The following is a 25050-nucleotide window of genomic DNA, read 5'->3' as shown; positions in this document are numbered from 1 at the left end:
TTACATGGTATCTTATGAAAAGCAAACAGGAAGGAAAAAAACAAGCTGGCGCGAAATGGAACTTTGAATAGCGCCAGCTTAAGTCGCACTATAACCATATTACAACGCAATATCTAAGCTCACTCAACTCTCGCTCAGCGGTGACAAAATATTATCGAGCATGCTTGGCGTCTCTTTAAATTAGCTAGGGAACTTCACTACTTTGAATCGAGAATAAAGTCAAAATTAGTGTCATGAAGGTGGGTGCGTTTGTTTTGGACAATATTTAATTAAGATCGTAATAATCGCTTCCCATTACCCGCGGCTCATACCCCTCTAAACGACATTGCCTGGGCGGCTACGCCCGGCCACTCGATGAGTTGTGAACTGGCAGACATCGTACATGTACGGGAGGGGTTACGGCCGGCTGGCTCAAACCCGTCACCGTGTATAAACCGCACCCCCGACTTTTGATTCTATCCCGCCGAGAAAAAGGCGCGGTTAATACACCATTACTTCCGGTAAAACATATATTTTGTACAAAAGAAAATAAGCCATGCTTACCAACAACGTAGAGAGATCGCTTGACCCGAAAAAAAAGCAACCCCTTTTACTTTGCCCAGCATCACTGACGCATTGTCTGCTGAAAAGCAGACCAAAATTTTCGCAAGGAACTCTATTGTTCGTTTAGTTCGCATTCCAGGATTTTGTAAATGTTCTCTCCTGTTGATGGTTTACTGCACTCTCTCAAACTTAAGATGACTGATTTGACTAAGCCATCTGCCGGATCACTGTACCTCACAGAAATGGGATACAATTTTGAATCTTCATAGTCTGTACTGCCATCTGTAGCCATTGAAAAAGGCGAGACTCTAATGATATCCAAAGTATGGGATATTGCATGTTTCCCCAATGTTTCTGCTATGTACGAAGTTTTTGTTTGTCCCGATGAATACTTCTTGGCGATGTCCGAGTCAGGGAACATCTTTGGAAATAATTTTGATGCGTGGTCCGCCACACTGATAGGGAGGGAATGTTCAATAATGAAGTCTGTAAATAAAGTCTCCGCTCGAATTAACACTTGAAGATGACGTTGAAGCAAAGAAAGTGGAGATACTTTTCGTACTGCTCGCTGCATTACTGATGGAGTTGTCTTTTTTGTTCTTAAATGTTTTTCGATGTCATCTAATCCACCATGACACACAGAGAAGTCGGTACGACAAAGTTGACAGTAGGCAAAATACTCTCCATTACCCGACCGTAAAATAACTGGATATTTCTCAGAATACTCCTTGAATTTCTGTTTGATTTTGGGTTTGCTCATTTTGACCTTATTTCACGAAAACAGACTAACAGTCTAAATGCACATGTAACTTGCACATGAAATTAGAAATAGAATCTAAAGTTATGCAATTGCAAATGCACCGGTAAGGTACGTTCTCACTCACTCACTCAGTCACTGTCTGTATAACGATTGGAATCACAGTCACATTCACAATCCATACGATGCATTGGCGACAGTATTCACTTTCCACACACTAAATTTGTAATTTTGGCTTTAAAATTCCACGGAAAAATTATTTCCTTTGTCCATTAGCATCAGTCCGATGATCGTGGAGCTGTATCTTACGCTTGCACACGATTATGCACTTAAATGCATGCAGGGCGGTAACCTATAACCATATTCGTACCTCGAGCGAAGTTCGTGCAGGCTCCGCTCCACTTCACTACCGCTACACTACGCTCCACCTACCTGAAGCGTAGCAGTAGTGAAATGGAGTGGAGCCTGCACGAGCTTCGCTCGAGGTAGCAGCGCGGTATACTTGCGACGTCGCAGCATGCATAATACCATGGTCACATTTGTTCTACGGCGGCCGTACGGCGAGTCGAAAACAGCCGTGGGAAGAAAGATAAGAAAAAGAGAGATGGAAATGAATGTCGAATGTCCGATTGGGGGATTAGAAATCTCATCTTTTTAGGTTGGAATATCAAAAATTTTCAGTTTAATCGTTGAAATATAATATCGTCTTAATGACTAACTTTTCGACCAGTCCATAATATTTAACATTTCTGCTCGCGCTTCGCGCTCGTGGTAATTATCTAGTTACATATGCGTCCTGTTCAGGTTCACAAACATTGCCCAGAATGTTAAATTTTCAGGACAGTATACATGAAATTTAATTTTTAGCTTGCATATATGGCTTATGAGATTATAACACATTTATGTTGCTTATTAAGTAAATCTAGGAAATGACTGTTAGGACATGGGCGTTTGCCCCCCCCAACAAAAAAAAAGAGAATCAAGGCTAAAAAAATAGAGAGAAAAGGAAAGGGATTAAGATGAAATATACTATTATTTTCCAAATATTATGTCAAAATCTATCACAATCTTGTATTTTTGTAATAAAAGTGTCAACATATTTGCTTGCTCGCTGCGCTCACTGCCAACTTCATATTAATTTCATGCGATACGCCATATCGAGCCCCCTCGAAATTGTTGGCTCATTACGGCACTTGGACAAATCAACTTTGAGCGGCCGATTGGAGAAAATATGGGTGAAAAAAATGGCCCCTCCCCCTATTGGCGGAAGCTGGGTCCGCCCCTGACTTAGGCTTTCAGGATAAAATACAGGAAAATTCTAAAAAAAATCAGATCGCGCTTCGCGTTCTCATTATTTATTTAGGCCTTGTGAGATACCTCAATGTGTTTTTCAAGAATAAAATCTCAGATTTCGTTTAACGTCTACCCCCCCCATTTCATTTATTTTTTTTATCTTGGTTCTACGAGGGAACCAAGAGAAGGACGACGAAGGCATAAGATAAGATGAGGGGAAGACTTGGAAAATAAAAAGAATCTTTCGTGCAACTATATAAAACTTTCGCTCGCGCTTCGCGCTCACATTGCCTATTAGGTGATTTACATATATTGTTCAATGTGGAGTTCGAATATCAAATTTGGAAGTCAATATATAACACATATTTCACCTCGGAAATCGAACTTTCATTATTTTGTGTAATTTACAAATTGGTTTTTAAAAAGTGCTCTGTAAAAATGTCAATTTTATGGTTCGAATGTTAACATTTGTTGCTTGCGCTACGCGCTCGCAAATTTTAATTTATCAGGTACCTATATTTTCGTGTATTCCATAAAATTTTCAAAATATCAATTTTCTGGTCTGATTGTTAAGGCGCATCAGCTAGAGCACTGCACGCTCGCATTTTGATTGGCGAGTTGTATAAATGTTTCAATATTGTTTATACGACAAACTACTTTCATGACAGTTTATCAAAAATTATAGCTCGCGACTTGCGCTGGCATTAATGGTTAAAAATATATAAACTGATGCATCCTATTCATAATCACAAAAGTGAAATGTCCAATTTTATGCCATGATATCATCAGGTTTCGCCCCTCATTAGGCATTAATAAATATGATATCAATTTAATAATTAAATTGTCCCTTTGTTTCATCTCGCGCTTAGCAAGATGAATAGGAAGATAGTCATCATTTTCATATGATGGCATGTCCTAAGGATGTCCCGGTCCTATGTCAAAACTCAAAGTAATAATAATATCAGCTTTTTTTTTTAGTGTGATCCATATCCACCTTACAATTTTTCTACAAAGTGCTAGAAATATAAAGCTGAAATTTACTTTTTTTCAGATCGGACTATCAAAGTTTCATGATTTAATGATTAAAGTTGTATTTAGAATGCCTAGATTCTAGGTCTAAATATGAAACACGCTCGCGCATGTTTATTCAGATACCCAACTTGTTCTCTAATTTAAATCATTATCCATTTTCAGATCACAATATCAAAAATTTCCTGCTCGCGCTTTAAGACCCCATATTACTCATCCTTTTGATTATTTACAAAACATGAACAGAGTGGCCCACTTTTAGGTCTAAATCTCGATTTTTTTTCTGCTCGCGCTTCGCGCTCGCATCAATCGTTTAATTACATAGGCATCCTGCTCACGATTACAAAACTGATTGAAATTTTCCATTCTTTCTTTAAAAAAGTTCAAAAATGTTCAGCTCGCGCTAGCATTTTTTGATTGTTGAAATATGTGACGCCTTCATGGCTAATTGCAAGCAGTCCTTAACAGGTACCAGTTTAAAACGTATATTATTTGTTTTTTGCTCGCGCTTTGCGCTCGCATTATTAATACTCATATTTTTTAGGAGTTACAAATCATGAATAGAGTGTCTTGTTCAGTAAATATTATAGGACTAAATCCGAAAATTTTCCGCTCGCGCTTCGCGCTTGCTTTGTTTACTAATATGCCTATTCTGCTAGAGTTAAAAAAAGTGCTTAGAATTTACTATCTTTGGGTGAAAATTTCAAAAAGATTCTGCTCGCGCTTCGCGCTCGCATTATTTGATTGTTCAATGCTACTTTAACAGGTATCTTTTTCATCAGTTCATTTCCCCTTCGTAGTAATTATTAAGTTGCATACATGTCTTTTTCAGGATAACAAACATTGCCCAGAATCAGTTCAAATTTTAGGAAAAAATACATAAAATTTCCCCAAAAAATTAGCTCGCGCTTCGCGCTGGCATCATATAAATGAGGATTATGATATTATGTATTAATTTATAAGAATAAAGCCAAGAAGTGACTAATGAAGACTACCCCTTCAAAGAAAAAATATCTTCGAGCTGCCAATCGGGGAAAATATAGCTGAAACAAATTTCCGCCCCACCCCCCCCTATTGGCGAAGGCTGGAACAGCCCCTGTGTCCCCCTACCTTTTGGTGTTTATGAATTAATGGATTTTTTTTTCAAGAACACATTAAAAAGTGGTCTTTATTTTTTTTAATGTGATTATAAGATAATTTAAGTTAGCCTGGCCGGGAGGGAGTGGGCGCAATTTTTTTTTCGAAAAGTAGACATGGGCGCCAAACATCAGGTCGAATTTGCTCCCCCTCCCTCCCCTTGAAATCCTGGATCCGCGCCTGGGTTCTATAACAATAACCCAATTAGGGCAATCACCCCCTGACAACTACTTCAAGGAAAATATTATCCCCATATTTTTTACCGCCGGGGACTGTTACCCCACCCCCCGGAAATTTACTCTCCAGACAATTACCCCAGATAATTATGAAAATAATAATTGTGAAAATGCCTTAACGTGACAACATGGCGTAGTACTTTATCTCACCATGTCTTAATTAATCATTGGCGGCCGAAGGCAAAACATTTAGGGGGATCCACCTGAAATTTTGGGATGGACACAGATAAAAAAATTGACAAGCAAATCAACCAAAATTTTAGGAGGGACCACCAATATATTTTGACAAGGAAAAAAAAAAGATGGTTGTCAACCAAAATAAGGGGGGACAAAAATATTTTAGGGTGGTCTACCTCAATTTAGGATGGGGGGGGGACGTAGAAAAGAAATTGACGACCAAAAAAAGGTTCTCAACTAAAAATTTAGGGGGACCGTCCTCCCACCTCAAATTTAGGGGGGAAGCACCCCCCCCCCCGCTTCCGCTGCCTAAGTAATTAATAAGCTTATTATTTCGACATAGCGATATATTCTATCTTGTCAAGTCGATATGTCCACATGGCGAGATATGAAGTGTACAAGTCCCGGCAAGAATCCCGATATATCGCCATGTTGACATGTAACATAATTATTTAAGTCGACTTGGCAAGATACAATATCGCCCCATGTTGACATATAACTTTTTTTAAGTGGACTGACTTGGCAGGATAACGTATCTCGCCATGCGGACACAATAAGCTTATTTAGTCGACATGGCAAGATAAAGTATCTCGCCATGTCGTCAAGTCGATGGCATTTTAGAGGCTCCGTATGGCGTCTAGAGGGCATATTTCCGGGGGGGGAGGGGTAACAGTCCCCGACGATAAAAATATGGAGATATTTTCCTTGAAGTAGATGTCAGGGGGCGATTGTTCTGTGGGTCATCGTTATAGAACCCCATGGACTCGTATCAATGACCATTTGACCTCTTGATGACATGGATTTCGCTATTATATTGTCCTGATCATAATTTTACACACACCGCGGACTATCGGACCCGCGGTCTATCGGGCCCGCGGTCTATCGGACCCGCGGTCTATCGGACCCGCGGTCTAACGGACCCGCGGTCTATCGGGCTGTAACCGTACTAAAGTGTGTTCAGTTGGTGGAAAAATAATGCTATTTGGGATATCACGATATTCAGATGTCCGCAAGCTTCAGTTTGGTCTAAACTTCGCTCCAGCCGTTTTTTCAATATAATCAAGGTAAAATTAATGAAAATCAGAATTATAGGGTTGATATTCGTAATGTGGAATTGGCAATAAAAAATCAGGATGGTTGGCAAGTATGGCATCCTGTTCACAATTGACTTTCTTGAGTTAACCAGAACTTCAGACCAGAGTTCAAAGTGAACCCCTGGTCATCTGGGACCCACTATATATTGAAAAAAGGCAAAAATAAAAAAAAGAGCACTCTTACATTGATTTTCTGTTGAATTGCAGCTATCTCACTTTCACCTTCTTGCAGTGCTGTAACAAGCTGTTGTTGATGCTTGTCAGTTTCACAGGTCAAAGTTCGGAGGTCAGTTTGCTTGGCTCCTATCTCTCTATTGACCTTCTCCATTGCATCTTGTTGTTCATCAAGCTGAGAGATTAATAAGATAATTAACTTGTTGAACACATTTAATTTTAGATACATAATTGAAGAGATCCTATTCTTGAGTTCTCTAGGCATGGGGCTCAATGGGACTAATGACTTTACTTTAGAAATTGTAATGTACATGTACATGTACTGTGTCCATCCCAAAATTTCTGGTGGGCCCCCCTAAATTTTTTGGCTTCCGCCGCCAAATTTGAACTTATTCCGTTAAAATATAAAACTGCATGAGTTTTTACAACCTTTCACATTTTACGCTGTAAGGACACTTTCACTCAAAAGTTCCCTTGGCATCTGATCTGGCCATATTTCCTGGGTATTTCGGCAAGACTTAAGCTGGATGCCAAGCATTAACAAATTTTGCTGTTAAATCCTTATCTACATGTAGAGCTCTTTTTGACATTTGGCTGCTCTAAAAAATAGTCACTATATTCAATTGCTTTTTATTTTGTACTCGTCACCGTAAAACACAGAATGTGATTTTTGGAACAATGAAAAACAGAATATTTGACTAGCAGGTGCTCTGCAGCTAAAGCTGTGATAAATATGCTAATCATAATAACTAAGATGGCTTATTGTACAAATCATATCAATTGAAGTGTTGCTATGTCAATCAATTTTCTTAGAGTTTCATGTTCCATAGGCTCTTAACCATGAAAAAGGGGGGGTATGATGGGCCACCCTCGATGCTTTGCATGATATTTCCAAAATGCAAAACGATAGTGCCGCAAAATTTTATGACTTTTTTCTTTGAAGTCTCGCCCTACTTTTGAGACTGAATTGGTGACATACATGTACAGCTATAGCATCGCAACGCCATGTGACTTTTTATGAGGCAAGGTCATGGTGAAAATGGCACATTATTATATTTTGTGTACAAAGTCTATGGGAGATGAAATTCATAAAAGCATAATTATTTTTCATTCTCATTGGTCTGTTTAATTAATTTAGGATTCAATTTAGTTGTTACATGGTCTTTAATAATTTCCATTGAAAAAAATAATGAAAAACTAGAAATTTGACGTGTCCAACAAAAACAGATGCCCCTGATTAACGCAAACAGAAATTCACTAATATGATTGAACTTAATATCATGCAGAAACCAATATGCATACATGTATACACATAATGAACAAATTTAAACCTTTGACCTAAAGATTCACCCTGTCAATATTAATCTCTGACAGAAGATATGACATTCAGGTCATTTGATGTGACCTGATTGTATTTTGGTGTCATCTACCCAGACACCAAACATTTTTAAAATCAGTTGAATATTTCATAAGTTATCATGCAGAAACCATCTCACATATTTTAATAATGAGCTGTGACCTTTGACCGGCAGACTCTGAATTCGAACTAAGCCTGTATTTTGGTGTCATCTACCCACATGTACACACTATTTTTTTTAAAATTTCATTGAATACATGTATTTAATAAGTTATCAAGCGGAAACCAACTCGCATATACATGTATAATAAGCTGTGACCTTTGACCTGCGGACTCCAATTTCGAACTAAGCCTGTATTCTGGTGTCATCTACCTAAACATCAACATTTATTTTTAAAATCAGTTGAATATTTCATAAGTTATCATGCAGAAACCATCTCACATATTTTAATAATGAGCTGTGACCTTTGACCGGCAGACTCTGAATTCGAACTAAGCCTGTATTTTGGTGTCATCTACCCACATGTACACACTATTTTTTTTTAAATTTCATTGAATACATGTATTTAATAAGTTATCAAGCGGAAACCAACTCGCATATACATGTATAATAAGCTGTGACCTTTGACCTGCGGACTCCAATTTCGAACTAAGCCTGTATTTTGGTGTCATCTACCTAAACATCAACATTTATTTTTAATCCGTTGAATATTTCATAAGTTATCATGCGGAAACCAACTCGCATATTTAATGAGCTGTGACCTTTGACCAGTAGACTCCGAATTCGAACTTACATGTAGCCTGTATTTTGGTGTGATCTACCTACATGTACATATCAAAAATTTTATATATCAAATGAACGGATGGACAGAAGCAACGCTTCATTCCCCCTCCGGACTTTGTCTGCGGGGCATAAAAAGAAATACATAAGAAATTCTAAAAACAAAGAAATACATAAAGAAAATTTTTTCTTTGTGGTAAACCTTTAAATTAGATAAAAAAGATGACGTCTGGAAAAAAAGAGAGAAAATTTGAAGTAAAATTGGGAGTTAAAATGCAAATGTTTTTCATGAATGAATTTGCATATTTTGATCATAATAAATAAAAATTATTTTCAGAATTTGTTTTTATACAGGCTTCTAATTTACGTGGTAAAGAATGTACATGCCAAATTTTGAGATCAGAAGGGGGGCCATCATGGCCCCTTCCCAGTCTTCAATACATCTCAAATAGCCCAGTCCTATTAGGATTAAGACTTAGTTCATAAAACGTAAATCTGTATTGTTTTTTATTGTATCTACACGTACTTACTCATTGACACAGATTATAGAATCTACAGTAAGACAATCTGCTATGAATTCTGCTCGGGACTGAATTCAGGCTTAATAATAAAACATGTAAACCTGTAAAATACAATACCTGATCCTGTAGCCTATCCAGCTCACTTTTCCTGTTCAAATGTTCTCTTTCACCATCTCTCAATGATAACTGCAGTTCAGATAGCTTCTGTTCAGCCATTATCACCTCAGATTTCAGTCTTTCAAGCCTTTAGAAGAAATTATTTTACCAATCAAGGATCATTCAGACATAAATCCAGCACAGAAGGTTGGCAACATTCTGTGTACAACATTATTAAACATGAAACATGCATTTCAAAAAATAAATTGTCAGTGAATTTTAATGATTTAACCCTAATAAGATGGGGGATGATACAGAAATAGATCTTTAATGCAAAAAATTAAATAAAGAAATAAATCTGTAACACCAAAAATGACGCAGTAACAACGTTAAATGACTATTTTCTTTCAAGTTCTGCGCAACTTGTGAGACAAAATAGAGGAATTAAGCAATTAACGCAAAGTTTTGCAAGTGCATGTCAGACCCAATATTGCTAAAAAAACATGAATATGCCTACAAATCAAGCATTGTGTTTTTAGCCAAAATTTAATTATTTCTACATTTAACAATTCAACTCAGTAATTTCATCTTGTTTTGATCAAAATTAAGTTGTCATCTCTATTTCTTTTTTAAAAGTAAAACTAATCCGAATCTTACAGAAAGTCTGTGAATAGAAAATTAGCAGTTTGGGGCCTATATGTATTTAGTTAATTAGAGTAATTTTTTTTATTTTATGCATAAATTAGCATTATCAAAGAGTGATAAAAATAAAAAAAATGATCTGACAGTTTTGAAGACTATCCTATGCAATGCAATCCCCCTACAACAACCCCCCAGTTTTCTTGGTTGTCAAATTAGTGCAATTTTTTTTAGGGTGAAGCTAATGGAATCCTTGCATCTACATGTAATTGGCTCAGAACAAATCACTCAGCTGAATCATTTGTATTAAAGATTAAAACAGAATGCTCAGTAGTGAGCATATTATTTACTAACAAGCTATACTTACCTATACCATCTCATCAAATTGCTATTCGTTACCCTGACTCGAATAGCCACCGGTAAAAAACTCCCCGAAAGAGGCTAACTGCAATCAGGTAGCCTGGGAAACCTGTCACGGGACGAGACCCATAAAACCCCCTCGCCACATATAAGCCTCCTCTTTCGTAACCAAGGAGGGGCGAGGTCTGCTGGGGAGGACGGGTGGGGAGCTATAGGTAAGTATAGCTTGTTAGTAAATAATATGCTCACTACTGAGCATTCTGATTTACTACACTGCGCTATACTTACCTATACCATCTCATCAAATTGCTAGAATAGCACGGAAAAAACTGGAGGAGGGGCAGAAACGAGACCCTTTTCAGACAAGTTAGCATAACAATGATAAAGAAACTGATTTACTATAAAATGGAGTAGTCTCCCAACTGGAGAAGCTACTCTAGGAATAAAGTGATAAGAATCATCAACCACCTTAATGAAATATATTTATATCAACTGGAAATAGCCTAGGAAAAATTAGGACAAGACAAGAACCGCCAAGGCAAAACCTGTGTCTTGGCTATTACATCAGGTATGTAATAAGATACAAAGGTATTGAATAGGTCCAATAGGATGCCTGGAGGATCTCCTCCAAAGAGGTACCCTGAAAAAGCCCCCAAGATGCTGCTATGCCCCGTGTATCGTGGGCTCTAAAGGATCCTGATAAAATGGCATTTTCTCCATCCGACCTGATCCCCTGCACTAACCATTGAGAAATTGTAATTGGAATAACAGGGCTGTGAAGTTCTACTGAACTAATGAACAGTTGGTGGGAAGTGCGAATGCACTTTAATCAATGTACCACTTTAAGGCACGTACGGGACAACATAACCTATCTTTGGAATCTGACGAGAGATTGTAAAATCACATTGTTCACCCCAGGACTTGAACCTGGGACTCCAAGGACGCTAGTCAAGTGCGTTATCCATTCAGCCACGATATCCCCCTAATGGCTGGAAGAACAACATCACAGGATTTAGGTGTTTCTTTTTCTTAGCTAGGAAATCAGGTCTAGGGATCAAGCGGACTCTGTCCTTCTCCCAACGAATATGACCCGGTCTCACCGTGAGTGCATGAAGCAAACTACGTCTTTGACCTGAAGCTATAGTCAACAAGAAGGCTGTCTTAATGGAAAGATCAAGAAGGGAGCAATTATGTATGGGTTTAAAGGGGGATTTGGCTAGGGCACCGAAGGACTCGTGGCAGGTTCCAATTGGGGAAGAGTCTTCGGCTGGGAGGAATCTGTTAAGAAGAAGGATCTTGTTAGTCTGGTAAGGACAACTGAATTGAGGTAGTCTCCCTATTATAGAAGCCTGAATGAATGGCTGCTATGGCCGACCTGTAACCCCTTATAAAAGAGACTGATAAACCTTCGTCAAATAATAGAAGAAATAAATCTGCTATCTAACTTAAAGAGGCAGAGGTTGGATCAATCTCTAAAACTGCCACACCCTCTGAAGTATCTCTGGAGTCTAGAATCATGAGTGTTCTAATTATGACGTATATTCATGCATTGTTTTCTTAAAATTTCAGTGAGCTTCTCTGGTTTACAAATACCATTATGCAAATTTCCTGTAGAAAAAATTTATGACACTGATGGATTTCAATATAGTTACGATTAATTGGACGATTGATTGAATCAATCGTAACTCTTTGTAAGACAGGGCCCTGGTTTGAGAACAGACCTGTCATATCATAAGATATAACCTTTCTGGTGGAACCCCAAACAAATCTAGAATTGTCTTTTCTATCCTTTTCAAATAGTTATTTTGGATGGAAACCTCTTTACACAGCACTTGCTCAACCCTTTTGATAGTTGTTGGATTGCTGCAAGGTCCATAGCTAATTTTTGATATCATACAAAGGACTTCTAGATCCAAATATCGAGGACTTCATGATCAAACCAATGACATTTGCAGAGTAATGAATATCGTACAGATGATGTGGAGCGTTGTGGCCCAGTGGATTAGTCTTCCAACTTTGTAACAGAGGGTCGTGGGCTCATATCACAGCCATGGCATAATTTCCTTCAGCAAATTTTTATTTATTATTATTATATTTTTTTTATTCACATTGCGCAGCACTCAATCCAAGAGAGATGAATGGGTACCTGGCAGGACTTTATTCCTCGAAAACCCAGGGTAATAATATCCAAGTCTTTGGACATAATGTGATATGTGCTAAACAAGAACTGCATTATTATCATTAACCAATTCCTAATGAAAGTTGTAGGCAAAATTTATGAGATACCATATTGGCCTTCAATTTGATGTAGGAAAAAAATTGACCACCCCTTGTACACTTTCAGAACCAGTTTGTTGGATCATTTGGTAGAATGTACTTCTCACAACCAGGTGTGGGGGGGGGGTATTTGCTACCACCCTGTTTGGCGTTCAATATTTAGAGTATAGAGCCTCATCGGTCTGGAGCTGCACAGTGGCTGCCGGGCTCACGATAAATTGGGTAAAAAGAATTTTTGGAATATTTCTATACTCAGATTTCTATTACGAACAATAAAATATTATCTTAATCACAATCCCTGATTGAGAACTCTGGGATTGTATGGGGAATCTTTATCATTGGAACACACAGTAGATTTATGTCAAACATTTCCAAGGAGAAGCTGATATCATTGTGGCAAGTGTGGTAGAAACTGATGGACAAGAGCAGCAATTCTTCAGGGTTCACCACCCTCAGGCCTTGGTTTGAGATCTCAAGACTGTCTGAGCATCCAAAGACCACTCCATAAACCACATCTAAAAGTTACTTCTGTCATTGCTTTATAAGCTAATAATAGTGTAGATATATACCTCAGATGCCACAAAATTATCAAGAATATTACTAGGTCTACATTCTATACAAGTGACCGCAACTTTGTAAGAAACCCAAGTTTGGCAAGTTTTACCATTATGCCTGTAGGATTTGCCTGGTATGATTTTGACAACCTCATCCATCACCACTATTTCCTCCTTTCTATGTTCTTCTGATATGAAAAAGTTGATTTTTTTTTTCTTTTTTGCACATGAACACCTCAATATCAAATATTGCTGTGGACTTTGAACAGATTTCAAATAATGAAATGCAAAAGCAAAGAAATAGTCTTCTCCCTACTGGGAAGGTGGGGAAGGGCTAGTGTTAGATTGTCATAAGTCCCGGTTATGAGTGGGGGCCCTGAATTTGGTGCATTGAAAGAAGGCCTGGCGGCCCCGTCCCCCACCACGAGGATTCCTATGACTTTCCCAGCGGCCCCTTTCATTCCATGCGTCGCTACCAGAGCGAGGGAAGAAGGAGGGGGATGACCCCTTATGTTCATTATAGGTCTGGGGTATAATATGGAGGTCTCTGGTCTGGGCCTGGCCCTGGACTAGGGCCTGGCGGACTAGGTTTACTCGAGGAGAGCTTATAAAATGTCTTGTCAGCTGTGGTGCTGGCTGAAAAAAAACTTGTCCAATACTTCTTGAAAGTGTCCATGAAACAAGTCCTTACCTTCGCAAGGAAGCTTATTGAGAATGAGAAGTCTAGCTCAGTAGCTGCCTTTTCTCAATCATCTTGAGAGCATCTAGTCTTTAGGCCTCCTTGCCCTTGTGCATAGCAGTGTTGATCTTGCTGCTTGCTCATACTGGAGATCAGCGATTTTTGTGACTCTAGCAATAAGTTCTTGTCATTGGTAGAAACTCAGTCCAAGCCGCTCAGCCTCACTACGAGCGGATAACAGATACCCAGTAGTAGTATACATCGCGAATATCATACCGCTCCGGGCGGCCGCATCCAGCGCTGCAACTGCAAGCTGATAGTCGGCTGAGTGATAACCAGTGCCGCGGAGAGGGTTATGGCCCGATCTAGTCTTCCTCGCTCCCGCATCCCCGACACGGAAAGCAACGTCCGGGACCGAAGGGATGCACAAAAAATCCTCAAAGTCTAGAGTGGCAAACCGATAATAGTTCGAGACTTCTTTTCTGATGGGTTTAAGCCGAGAGTGTTGCTTATCTAGGTGCGGACATCCCGAAAGCAGGATCTATACGGAGCGTCCATCTTGATCGCAGACAGACGAGTTCAGGCGGAAGATTGACTTCTCTCGCTCATTATCGCTACTGGTATACTGTTTTCGGCCCGAAGTTGAGGGCAGTATTTAGAATGCCTGTTCCCACTAGTTTGTTTTTGTGTGTTTGGTTTTTTTTTTTTTTTTGTGTGTGTTGATGTTTTTGTGTGCTTAATATATAATTTCTTTATTCAGATCATTGTACATTTTTCAAGTATAAACGTAGAGACCTATTCTTTTTTGTAATTTATTATAAAATACAGAGATAGAATTTTTTTTTTCCTTTTTTTATCATGGGACAACTTATTTACATCTTTATTAAGCAAAGTATTATATATATCAATTTTATTATTTGCTCAGAATTTAAAAAAGTCTTTATGTTTGTTTGTTTTTTTTTAAGTATACAATACCACATTATTATACAGAAAATACATGTGACAATAATGGATTTCTTTGCATTATGGGTTGTGATAATCGTTGTTTAAAAAATGATCATCATAATGTATATTTCATTTCTTATTTTGCGACATGTATTTCACTTTACTTTGTATATTTTACTTATTACTGTTATCTGAATAAAGGCTAAAAAGCATTAAAAAAAAAAAAAACTAGTCGGAGTATCGCATTTGAGTATTACCAGAACTCTCTCCTACCCCTAATGGTGATTCTCCTCGATCGAATCCCATTTGCTGGGCAGCTTGTGGGGAATGCAAGGAGCTGCTATTAGAATTTGATGGGAGAAATCGCCCCCAATCTCTTCTGATGAATCGGGTCGGTGGTAATCGAATTCCGAATCAGATTCTCCCACGATGGAAAACTCCTTTTATCTACGGCTAGTACGAGGCGAGTTATCATTAGCCCCAACTCCCCGATCTGTATGAGGCAATCTAGGCCTCTCTCTACGTCTAGAACATAGAGTTATGGTCTAGAATGAGTCGAGTTTTCATTAGCCCGTTGTCTCGGGCGGCTTAGTTTACTACTGCCGGGAGTCCAAAAGGTTGGGATGGGTCGATTGCAGCGCCCGATGGGGGAGGATCGCCTGCAAGGCTTCCAAGATCCAACTACTACAACTGTTAATAATTTCTTTTTATCTTATTATTTTTTAAACCGCATGTACGTAGAATAGATCTTGATTCCACAGCACTGTATAAACTCCTGCACAATTCTACAAGTACGATGATACACCAACCTGGTGGACTGTACTATACAGTGCTTCCCAAAAAAAACTATACACTTTTGAAATGGCTGCCAAATAAGAAATGAAGCACTTTTGGGGAAAAGACTTATGACACAAAATCATTGGGAAATTATTCATGCTTGAGCGAGCACTGCCCACTGAAACAAAGGGTATGCAAATTAGGGTGGGCTGGAATTAGCCTTCCAATTTCTTTTAGATTTTTTGTTTGGTACTTGCAAAGTTTAAGGTTATTTGGTGAATTAAAGATCAGATGTGATCAGTTTGTTCTTTGTGAAAATTTCATACATTATTAACTTGAAATTTAATGCATGAGTGATCATGAATTGCAATTTTTAGTGCAGCTTTATCATATGGATCATGTGGATCTCAACAATGTGTTCATGACAGTCAGGAGAAGAGGGGATAATATGACTTAGGTAGGTGAAGTAAGTTGATGGGATAAAGGTCAACAGAACATTTGCAACCCCTCCCTCCATCTCTACCCCCTCCCCCCACTTCTCTACTCCTGAGAGACTAACCTTGGCTAGGCTGGGCAGGAATTAGCCATACATTTTTTTGAGAGGTTAGTCCTTTGGAACTTACAAAGCTAAGGGTGTTATGCTATTCATGAGTAAGATAAGTTTGATTTTAATAGGCATATTTCATGAATTACTAAATTGAAATGTAATGCATGAGTGAACAGGAATTGTAATTTTAGTGTAGCATATTCATCTTGTGGACATCAGAAGTGTGTTCGTGAGAGTCAGAGTAATGTGATGGTACATGTACCTGTTACAAGCAAGAGGGCGAGATATGCTAAGACTTGGATAGAAGGGCATTCCTCTTCTTTTTGTCCTTTTACAAATTAATAGTCATATGTACCTTCCCCTCTTCACCGCCACATCCAAACCCCCACCCCCTCCCCTCTCTCTCTGTCTCACCTCCTGGATTGTAGCCTTTCAAAACTTAACTGCCAAGTGACCGGTGGCTGATGGTCAGTTTAAATGATTACCAAAAAATTTAATGATTATGATGATTAATGAAATATGTATTGGAAAAAATGAATGTTTGTTTGATCACATTGCACATTGAATGAGTTGATTTACTAATAAATTGTTGATTAAATGATTGATAGGAAAAAAGTTGATGCCTAATTCATAATTAATCATTAAACCAACATTCTGCTCTGGACTTTGCGTACATGACAATAGCCATCAGTCTCTCAACCGGAGGGGAGGGCGGGAAAGAAGGAGGGGAGGGGGCTGAATGTTCTTTTGACCCTTATTTCATCAACCTACTTCTCCCACTTAAGCCCTATCTCACCCCCTATTCTCCCGACTGGCCGACTCCCATGAACACATTGCTGAGATCCCCATGATAAAGTTGAAATGCTGCTCCAAAAGAGATCCAAATGATAAAGTTGAAATGCTGCCCCCAAAGTGTAATTTGTGTTCATTCATGCATTAAAGTTCAATTCGATAACTTATGAAATTTGCTTAAGCATCCAAAACTGGTCACGGTTGATCATTAATTTATCACAACACCCTTAACTTTGCAAGTTCGAAAGGATTTGCCTCTCAACATTGAACAACTGATAAAAATTGGAAGGCTAATTCCAGCCCACCCTAATTTTCATACCCTTTGTTTCAGTGGGCAGTGCTCGCTCAAGCATGAATAGTTTTCCAACTTTTTGGTGTCATTTGAAAGTTGACTTCATTGGCTTTCCATATATGTGAGTCTTTTTACCCAAAGTGCTAGATTTGTTATTTGGCGGCCATTTCAAAAGTGTATATTTTTTTTTTAGGACGCGCTGTAGATAACGGATGATGATGACCCGTCTCGGCGGGGTCTCGCAATGAATGGACTGACCGGTCACAATTCCGGGCCAGTCGGATCTTCTTATGAAATATAGGGGTTGTAGTGGGTCGTTAATTCGAGCCTGATTGTCATTAGAGCACGAGTGGTCATCGCGAGGCCTCTTCTTGCCCGCCCTACTCTTTGATGAGGAGCTACCCCGATCGGAAGGAGTGTAAACAGCCTCTTCCGATTTATCCATACCCTTGTCTACCTCCCGCCTATGGGGCTGGGTGTCTGATTGTGTAGTGTCATTAGCCGGCATTGTCTTGGCCGGGTTATAAGTGTTAGACTTCTTGTTCTTCGGCTTTATCTTGGCCGCCTTATCATCTTGCTGTTATTATTTCTCGGCTTTGTCTTGACCGAGATAATGGCCCTCGGCTTTGTCTTGACCGAGTTAATCTCCCCTTTAGTGAGATCTTTTGGGTAGGGGGAGGCTTGGGAATTAATAATGTTTATGTCAGTTATTTCTTCAGACATCGTGATTCATAAAAAAATTTGCGCGGTGGCTAAACGTTTCGAGTGTACTCAACGATGTCGCGGTAACGAAAGAGGAGGCTTATATGTGGCGAGGGGGTTTTATGGGTCTCGTCCCGTGACGGGTTTCCCAGGCTACCTGATTGCAGTTAGCCTCTTTCGGGGAGTTTTTTACCGGTGGCTATTCGAGTCAGGGTAACGAATAGCAATTTGATGAGATGGTATAGGTAAGTATAGCGCAGTGTAGTAAATCATTAAAACAAATCAATTTCATCTTTTTTTTATGGTGAAAATTAAGTCCTCAACAATTTCTGTTGAAAAAACAATAAAAGAGAAAAAAATCAAATGATAATAATATCTGGATTTATAAAGCACTTTTTGCCTAGGATACAAAGTGCTTTAGCTAAAGCTACTATCACCCGTGCTCAGTGCATTCAAGGTATTAATCCAAACTGGTACCCATTCACCTCACCTGGGTCAAGAGCAGCACAGTGTGGACAAATTTTTGCTGATGAAAAACACACCATGGCAAGGATTCCAACCCATGACCATGATGCGCCCACAATATCTGATGGAATACATTTGATCAGACTCCTATAAAATATCTGTAAACCAAATACACTGTATTAGCATTTTAGAGGCATCATTTAATTAGAGCAAACTTGATTTTATGCATAAATTGGCATAATTGTTTTTGTTTCACAGAATCTAATCTTCTGGTTTGGTAGATTATGCCATGGGTATTGCGTGTACGATCGCCAGCTGAGAACATCCCCCCCAGTCTTCTTAAGCGTCAAAATAGCAAAATCTATAATGCTCTATAGTTCGATTAACAAGGGGGCAATGGGGGTAGAGGCCCTTGTGACTGTTTTCTTCATTTAAATATTTTGTCTTCACCATACCTTTTGCAACTCTGGTCTCTCTTTGACTCCACTGCTCTCATCTCCATCTCCTTGCTACTAAGTAGGGTCTCCACCTCAACCGCATCCCTCTCAACGGTTCTACGCTTTTCCTCCAGCTCTTCCACCTCTTTCTCCAAGACAAGGAGCCGTTCCTGGGCCTGGACCAGGGCTACAGCGACCTCATGTGACCTCTGTTCCAGTTCCTCTCTCTCCTCTTTTGTCATTGCGAGGTCATGAGTTGCTTTGTCGTACTGTCGAAGTGTTTCACAAGCCTGATGGAATTCAAGAAATAAGGAGATAAGAGGAAATCTTTCATACATATCCAAGAAAAAACACAAGTTCTAAATAAAAGTTTTTAATTGGAAACTGATTGAGAGCGATTTGAAAAGCAGGGGGGTGTTTCACAAAGATTTAAGTATGACTTAGAGTCGCACTTAAATGTCTAGTTGCGCGCAGTATAAAAGGCATGACAGCATTGGCCAGATCATGCCAAGAGGACGCGCACTACTGCGTATTGATCAATAAGATCGCGCATTGCATATAATGTACGCGTTGACATTTAAGTGCGACCTAAGTCATACTTAAATCTTTGTGAAACACCCCCCTGGTTTCTTATTGAATGCAAGATAATATTTTTGAATAGCGAATATCATCAGAAATTTACTATTTTTTTTAGCAAGTCACACGAACTACCCTATAATAATACATGTACATTGTGTATATACACTGATACACTGCTTAACAAATGTTTCTAAGCACTTTCTAAAAATGATTAAGTAACATACAATAATAATTGTTACATTCAATTGAAAATTTAACAAACAATAATGAAAATAGTAAATTAAGAGGCTTTTATAGGAGGAGATTATAATTTGTTTAACAAATTTTCAACATTACTCCTATTTGTTTAAGATCAGTCTGCTCGATCTGTAATGAAAATCATAAGATCAGTATGCTCGATCTGTATGAAAATCATAAATTTTTTTTCTAAAGTAGATGGCAGGTTCGAATCCCACTGGTTCCAATTTTTTCTGACTTATGATTTATGATTTTCATACAGATCAAGCATACTGATCTTATGATTTTCATTACAGATCGAGCATACTGATCTTAAACAAATAGGAGTAAAAATGCCAAAAATTTGTTAAACAAATAATGAAAATGTACTATGCAAGTTTTATCATATTACAAATGACAAATCACAACCTACTAAAATACAATAATAACTAGAACTACATATAAATGTATCACTGAAGGTGATTAACACCCCAATCCTATGGCATTACCATGGCAACAGTTTCCAACACATGGAAAAATACATGTCTTGCCCATCTTAACCATAAAAGGACTGGGCTGTTTGAGATCTATTGAGGACTATCTACATGTATGTGGTTCACGGTACACAAAGTGGAGTATTATAGAAACAGTGAATAGAAGAAAAAGAAAAAAGAAATGGATAGGCGAGAAAGTAGAAATTTGAGAGTAATCTTTTTTTAATGTAGTCCTGAAAAGAACAGTAACTGTAAACCAGAAGAGATTGATTAGTTGAAACAGCTTGAGTAGTAGGATGGATGAGGAGGTGCTGGCTTGAGTCGGCAAGTAGAGATAAAGAGCTTCTGCTGATTCCTACATATACCCCATTCAAACTTTGTTTGGTGGGGGTATGATTATATAATATTGACTGGCCTTGAGGGGAATATTAAATATATTGCCCGCAATAGAATCATATCAGCCTGAGCCTTTAGATGAAGGCAATATGGTTCTTTCAAGAGCCATATATTTGATGTTTCTTGAAAGAGGAGCCAGTCAATATTTTTTTTATTATCAATATCAGACATCTAGAGCAAAATCATGAAATTTTAGATATTTTACAATTTAAGAATGTGATTTGAAACTTTGAATTTTGATAGTACATGTATGAAGAATTACTATTTCAGATAAGTCATTTTGTAATTCTTGCTTTTTGAAGGCCAAATAACTATTTTTTGGCCATTTACAGAGAACCTTTCCTGGAGACTTATTGTTGGTTTTGGGCAGGCTTGCCACAAAGCATGAACAAGTGAATTGCATATACTGGCTGTATCCTTGAATCCGTGTTATAAACAACTATATTAATAATACACTTTATGATTAACAATCACACCTTATTTTGAGCTTCATATAAATCAGTCTGACACTGCAGCAGTAACTTATCGCCTTCCCTCAACTGAGCTCTTCTCTTTGCTAAGGTATCCTCCAGGCAATCAATCTCCTCGTCAAGGAATGCACTCTGATCCAAGAGATGGTGATCGTCTACTACATCATAGCTTTCAGCTCTTGTTTCAAATTGATGATGATCGTGTAGAAAATCCCTAAAAGAATAAATGATCAAGACACTGAAAATGAGAGTGTGTTCTGTACTGCCATTTTTATCTACATTTGTTGATAATAAAATAATTGTATTGTAATAATGCTAAGAATGTTAAATTCAGTGGAATTTTTTGTGTCTGCTATTAAAATCATACTGCTCAAGCCAGCATTTTTTTCATCGACTCAAGCCTCTCTCACCTCTCAACTCAACCACCCTTCTACTCAAGCCTCTCACCCTGCCTACTACTCAGCTTCCCACTCCTTCTGGTTTAGTCCTTTTGAGGACTACACCCATTAAACAAGTGGAATGCCTCTGGCCGTCTCACCTGCATCACGCGTTTCAATATAGCAGCAGTGCTGACTTTGAATACTACTCTAACTCGCACAAGATGTTCACACTATGAGATCCCCGGCCAAAATCTCTCCATACTCTCTCTTTATTAACTCATCAATGTCACGAATGGCCTCCAATTCGACTAATTTTCTACTTGGCCAAAATCACTCGTTTTTATCTCGTCAGGGTGAAAGGGGGTAGTTGTCAAAAAGTTGGAAAAAGGATATATTTGAGATTTTTCATACATCGTTGAGCCAATGGCGAAGGTCAGAGAACTTCAATTCCTCTCAAATTTTGACAACGGTCGTAAACCATTGCTGAATCACTAGAAACCGTCTCGATTTAATGTCCCTTTTTACGAGCGGCCGAAGGGCGCTCACTCCCCAGATAGGTCATCAAATAGTCTGTATATTCATACATTGGATTGGATATGATAATGGCATCGACCAACATGGCCAGCATTTTCTATTCTGCAAGTAATATAGTTAATGAATTAACATTGAAATGAATCAATGTATCATATACTTTAATTCTTTTTTCCACCAACACCATTGTTTATTGTTTTTTATCTGACATTCCCACCAATTTGGTCTGGACAAACAACTGTACGTAGACTATGAAGTCTGGCCCCGATATAAATAGAAGGTCATTGGTCTGGGTGAAGTATAGAAATTAGCTAATCATGATTATTTCCCTATCTCATTTACATGATATCGACTAAACATGTAAAAAAATGAATAGAGTATGAAATTTCATGTTAAAACAAACTTTAAACGAAGGAAATTGATGCACGAGAAGTCGACTTTCTGCACATGGAACATAGCCTCATGTCAAGACTTTTGGTATCGGTTTATTATTTTGTTCTTTTGGTGGCAGCCCCATAATAAGGCTATTTCTGCTGCCTTCTGAGCTGTCTCCTCATTGCACAAATCATTTCGATTTCTTGTGTATCTCTCACATGAAGAAATATTAAGCTTACCAACTAAAACTTTTAAAGCAATTTCCGCCAACATCTAAATAATTCTGGCACTATGGTGGTTGTAGCAGGGTTTTTTTTTTCAATAAACCTCGCCTGAATTGAATTAAATCAGTGGCGTAATGACCCCCCCCCAAAAAAAAAATAGTAATAATAATAATAAATGAGGGAGCTGTATAGCTTTTCGGGTATATTTATGAAAAAGATTTCAACATTTCAAAACAAATTTACGATATTGTGATAAATGTTGGCATAATACTCAAATAATAAATTTGACACTTCTCTATTTTTTCATTCTTAATCGTGATTTTAATTTCTTTTGGGGAGGGGGGTAAAGCGCCCCAAGTAGGGGGGGGGGACATCTGTGCGCCACTGAAATGATAAAGCTTTAAGTTGAGCTCCCCCACCAAACTTCCGAGGAAAAGGGGCCCAACTGCATAAGGCTCTAAAATACCATAAACACGATTCCACCTATTATAATGATCATGGTACTGCATCCGTATTCATTGAAAATATTACGCAAGCTTTGTTTTCAAGAAAAAAAAATAATAAAAATGATTTTTAAATCATTAAATAATTGATTTACTTATTTATTCAATCATTTATCTATTTTCATGTACAATGAAAATGTTCAGGACAGGCCTAACGGAAGAGCTGTTTTGATTAAATGCAGAGACGCAGTCATGTGAAAATTACATTTATTTCTTGACGTTTGTTTAGAGAACCTCTATTCGTATGCTTATAGTATGCAAATATATTTCTTTCAGGAAGGATTTCCCTTAAATTAATACAATATTAGGTCTATAGGATATATATATATATATATATATATATAGGTATGTTCTCAAGCATCAATGCGCTCCGCTGGTCATGCATTCTATATTTGTACAGGTCTAGAATTCACTGTTAGAAAAAATAGAAGTTCCTGCAGCAGTCTCGAGAACACCTGTAATCTTACCGAATTGCGTAATCTTACAGGAAATTGGTATTTGATGTATGGAATCTTACAGATTTCCTTGAATAAAACACCCTTTTCCCCCTTTTTAAACAGACCTGTTCTGTTAAATTGCAGAAAAATACTTGTTTTATGAATTTACAGAATGATTATTACGCAATTCGGTAAGATTACAGGTGTTCTCGAGACTCTGCTGCAGGAACTTCTTTCATTTTTTCTAACAGTGTTGGTATACATTAAATTGTCATCGCCATGAGAGTCATGTACAGACGCTGGCGCAAAAGCATATTGAAATTCCTCAGTTTATTTTTTCGTTGGGTAACTCCCGCCACCACTTATGGCAGTTACACTATACGGGCGAAATTTTGAGTTATTGTATATCCTTGGTTTCGCCATGGACACATCCGTTGAGAATACACGCATGTATGTGAAAGAGGATAGAGAAAGGGAGAGATGCGTGATTGATTCAATCCATATGTTGGCATTTCATTGTAAGTTTGTGCTCCAACTCTTGAAGCTTGGAGTGTGGTAATATCTGTTAATAGCTCTATGGTAATATTGATAGAGAAAGTCATTAAACTTCTGTTTATTCTAGTGTAGATCTAAACACTTCGTTTTGTCCAATATAAAACAGATAGACAAACAATCAAAGTATAGACACACTGGCGTGAATGTAAGCGGTGGTGTCATACCCTGTCATCTTTGTGGAGGCGGATGATATTTTTTACAAAAAAAAGTCCTATCCCATACTGCAAGGCAATCAAGAGTGTATGATGAGATTACATTGATCAAATCAACCCGTTAATGACACATTACGTTTGGACAATATTTCCCATATAATTATCTTTGCAAAGTATCCAATATATATGGTGACTGCATCATTTTTGAATATAAGTTTAAAATCTGTCCTTTAAATTTTTATTTTTATTTTAATCATCCTGCTATTTCCACGTATTTATATAAGCCTGTTGTGGCCTGTGGTGGATTATAATTATTTCATAAGGCATCCTAGATAATGACAACAACCAATTTGACCAGCAATAACTATTCTGAAATTAAATATGCAGTTTTTAAATTAGCAATTAAATGAAGCAAAGTGTAATAAATATAACACCAACGCCATTGTTTTTGTTTTGTTTAACTGACATTCCCTCCCGACTGGTCTGGACAAACAAGAGCGACTGAAATCTGGTCCAAATAGAAGGTCATTGGACTAGGTGAAGTACAGATGGCTAATCTATTTCCATTGCTCATTTACACGATTTCGAAAAAAAATATGCAAAAATGAATAAAATATGAAATTTTATGTTTAGATAAACTTTGAACAAGAAAATTGACAAGTAAGCTTTTCTCCACATTGAGCATAGCCTCATGCCAATACATTTGATATAGATTCATTATTTTGTTCTTTTGGTGGCAGCACCAATAAGGCTTCTCTGTATTCTATGCCTTCTCCTCGTTTATAGTATTAAGCAAACATATTCGTTTTTATTCATTTTTATCTATATTTTTAATTGCACACATTTTATCTCTCTTCTTTATCATTTACTATTGTGAATATAAATCATTTTTAATTCTCAATTCATTTTTCAATGGGTACTCCAATCTGAACAATATTTACATCTAAATGAATAGAGTATAATTCACAGAACAAAATGCTGAAAATTTAATCAAAATCGGATTAGGAATAACGAAGTGATTGAATTTCAAGTTTTATCAATATTTTGTGAAAATAGTTATCTGCACGTTTAATATTC

General features: G+C 37.8%; 1 protein-coding gene across 1 annotated transcript in view; it reads right to left on the bottom strand.

The window, feature by feature from the left end:
- LOC121429228 (centriolin-like) overlaps positions 1-21053 on the bottom strand; it is a 121612-nt gene extending 100559 nt beyond the window's left edge. Inside the window, exons 1-4 of the mRNA XM_041626190.1 lie at positions 20823-21053; positions 18680-18951; positions 9217-9343; positions 6451-6615 (exon numbers count right to left, since the gene is read on the bottom strand). Coding sequence (XP_041482124.1) covers positions 6451-6615; positions 9217-9343; positions 18680-18903 — 516 coding nt within the window. The 5' untranslated portion in view covers positions 18904-18951; positions 20823-21053. The remainder of the gene's footprint in view (positions 1-6450; positions 6616-9216; positions 9344-18679; positions 18952-20822) is intronic.
- Between the last annotated feature and the right edge of the window lie 3997 nt (positions 21054-25050).

The sequence above is a fragment of the Lytechinus variegatus genome, chromosome 15 (genome assembly GCF_018143015.1).
Source record: "Lytechinus variegatus isolate NC3 chromosome 15, Lvar_3.0, whole genome shotgun sequence".
Lineage (NCBI taxonomy): Eukaryota > Metazoa > Echinodermata > Echinoidea > Temnopleuroida > Toxopneustidae > Lytechinus > Lytechinus variegatus.
Note: the sequence above shows the minus strand (reverse complement) of the source record. Positions and strands in the feature narration are given on the sequence as shown.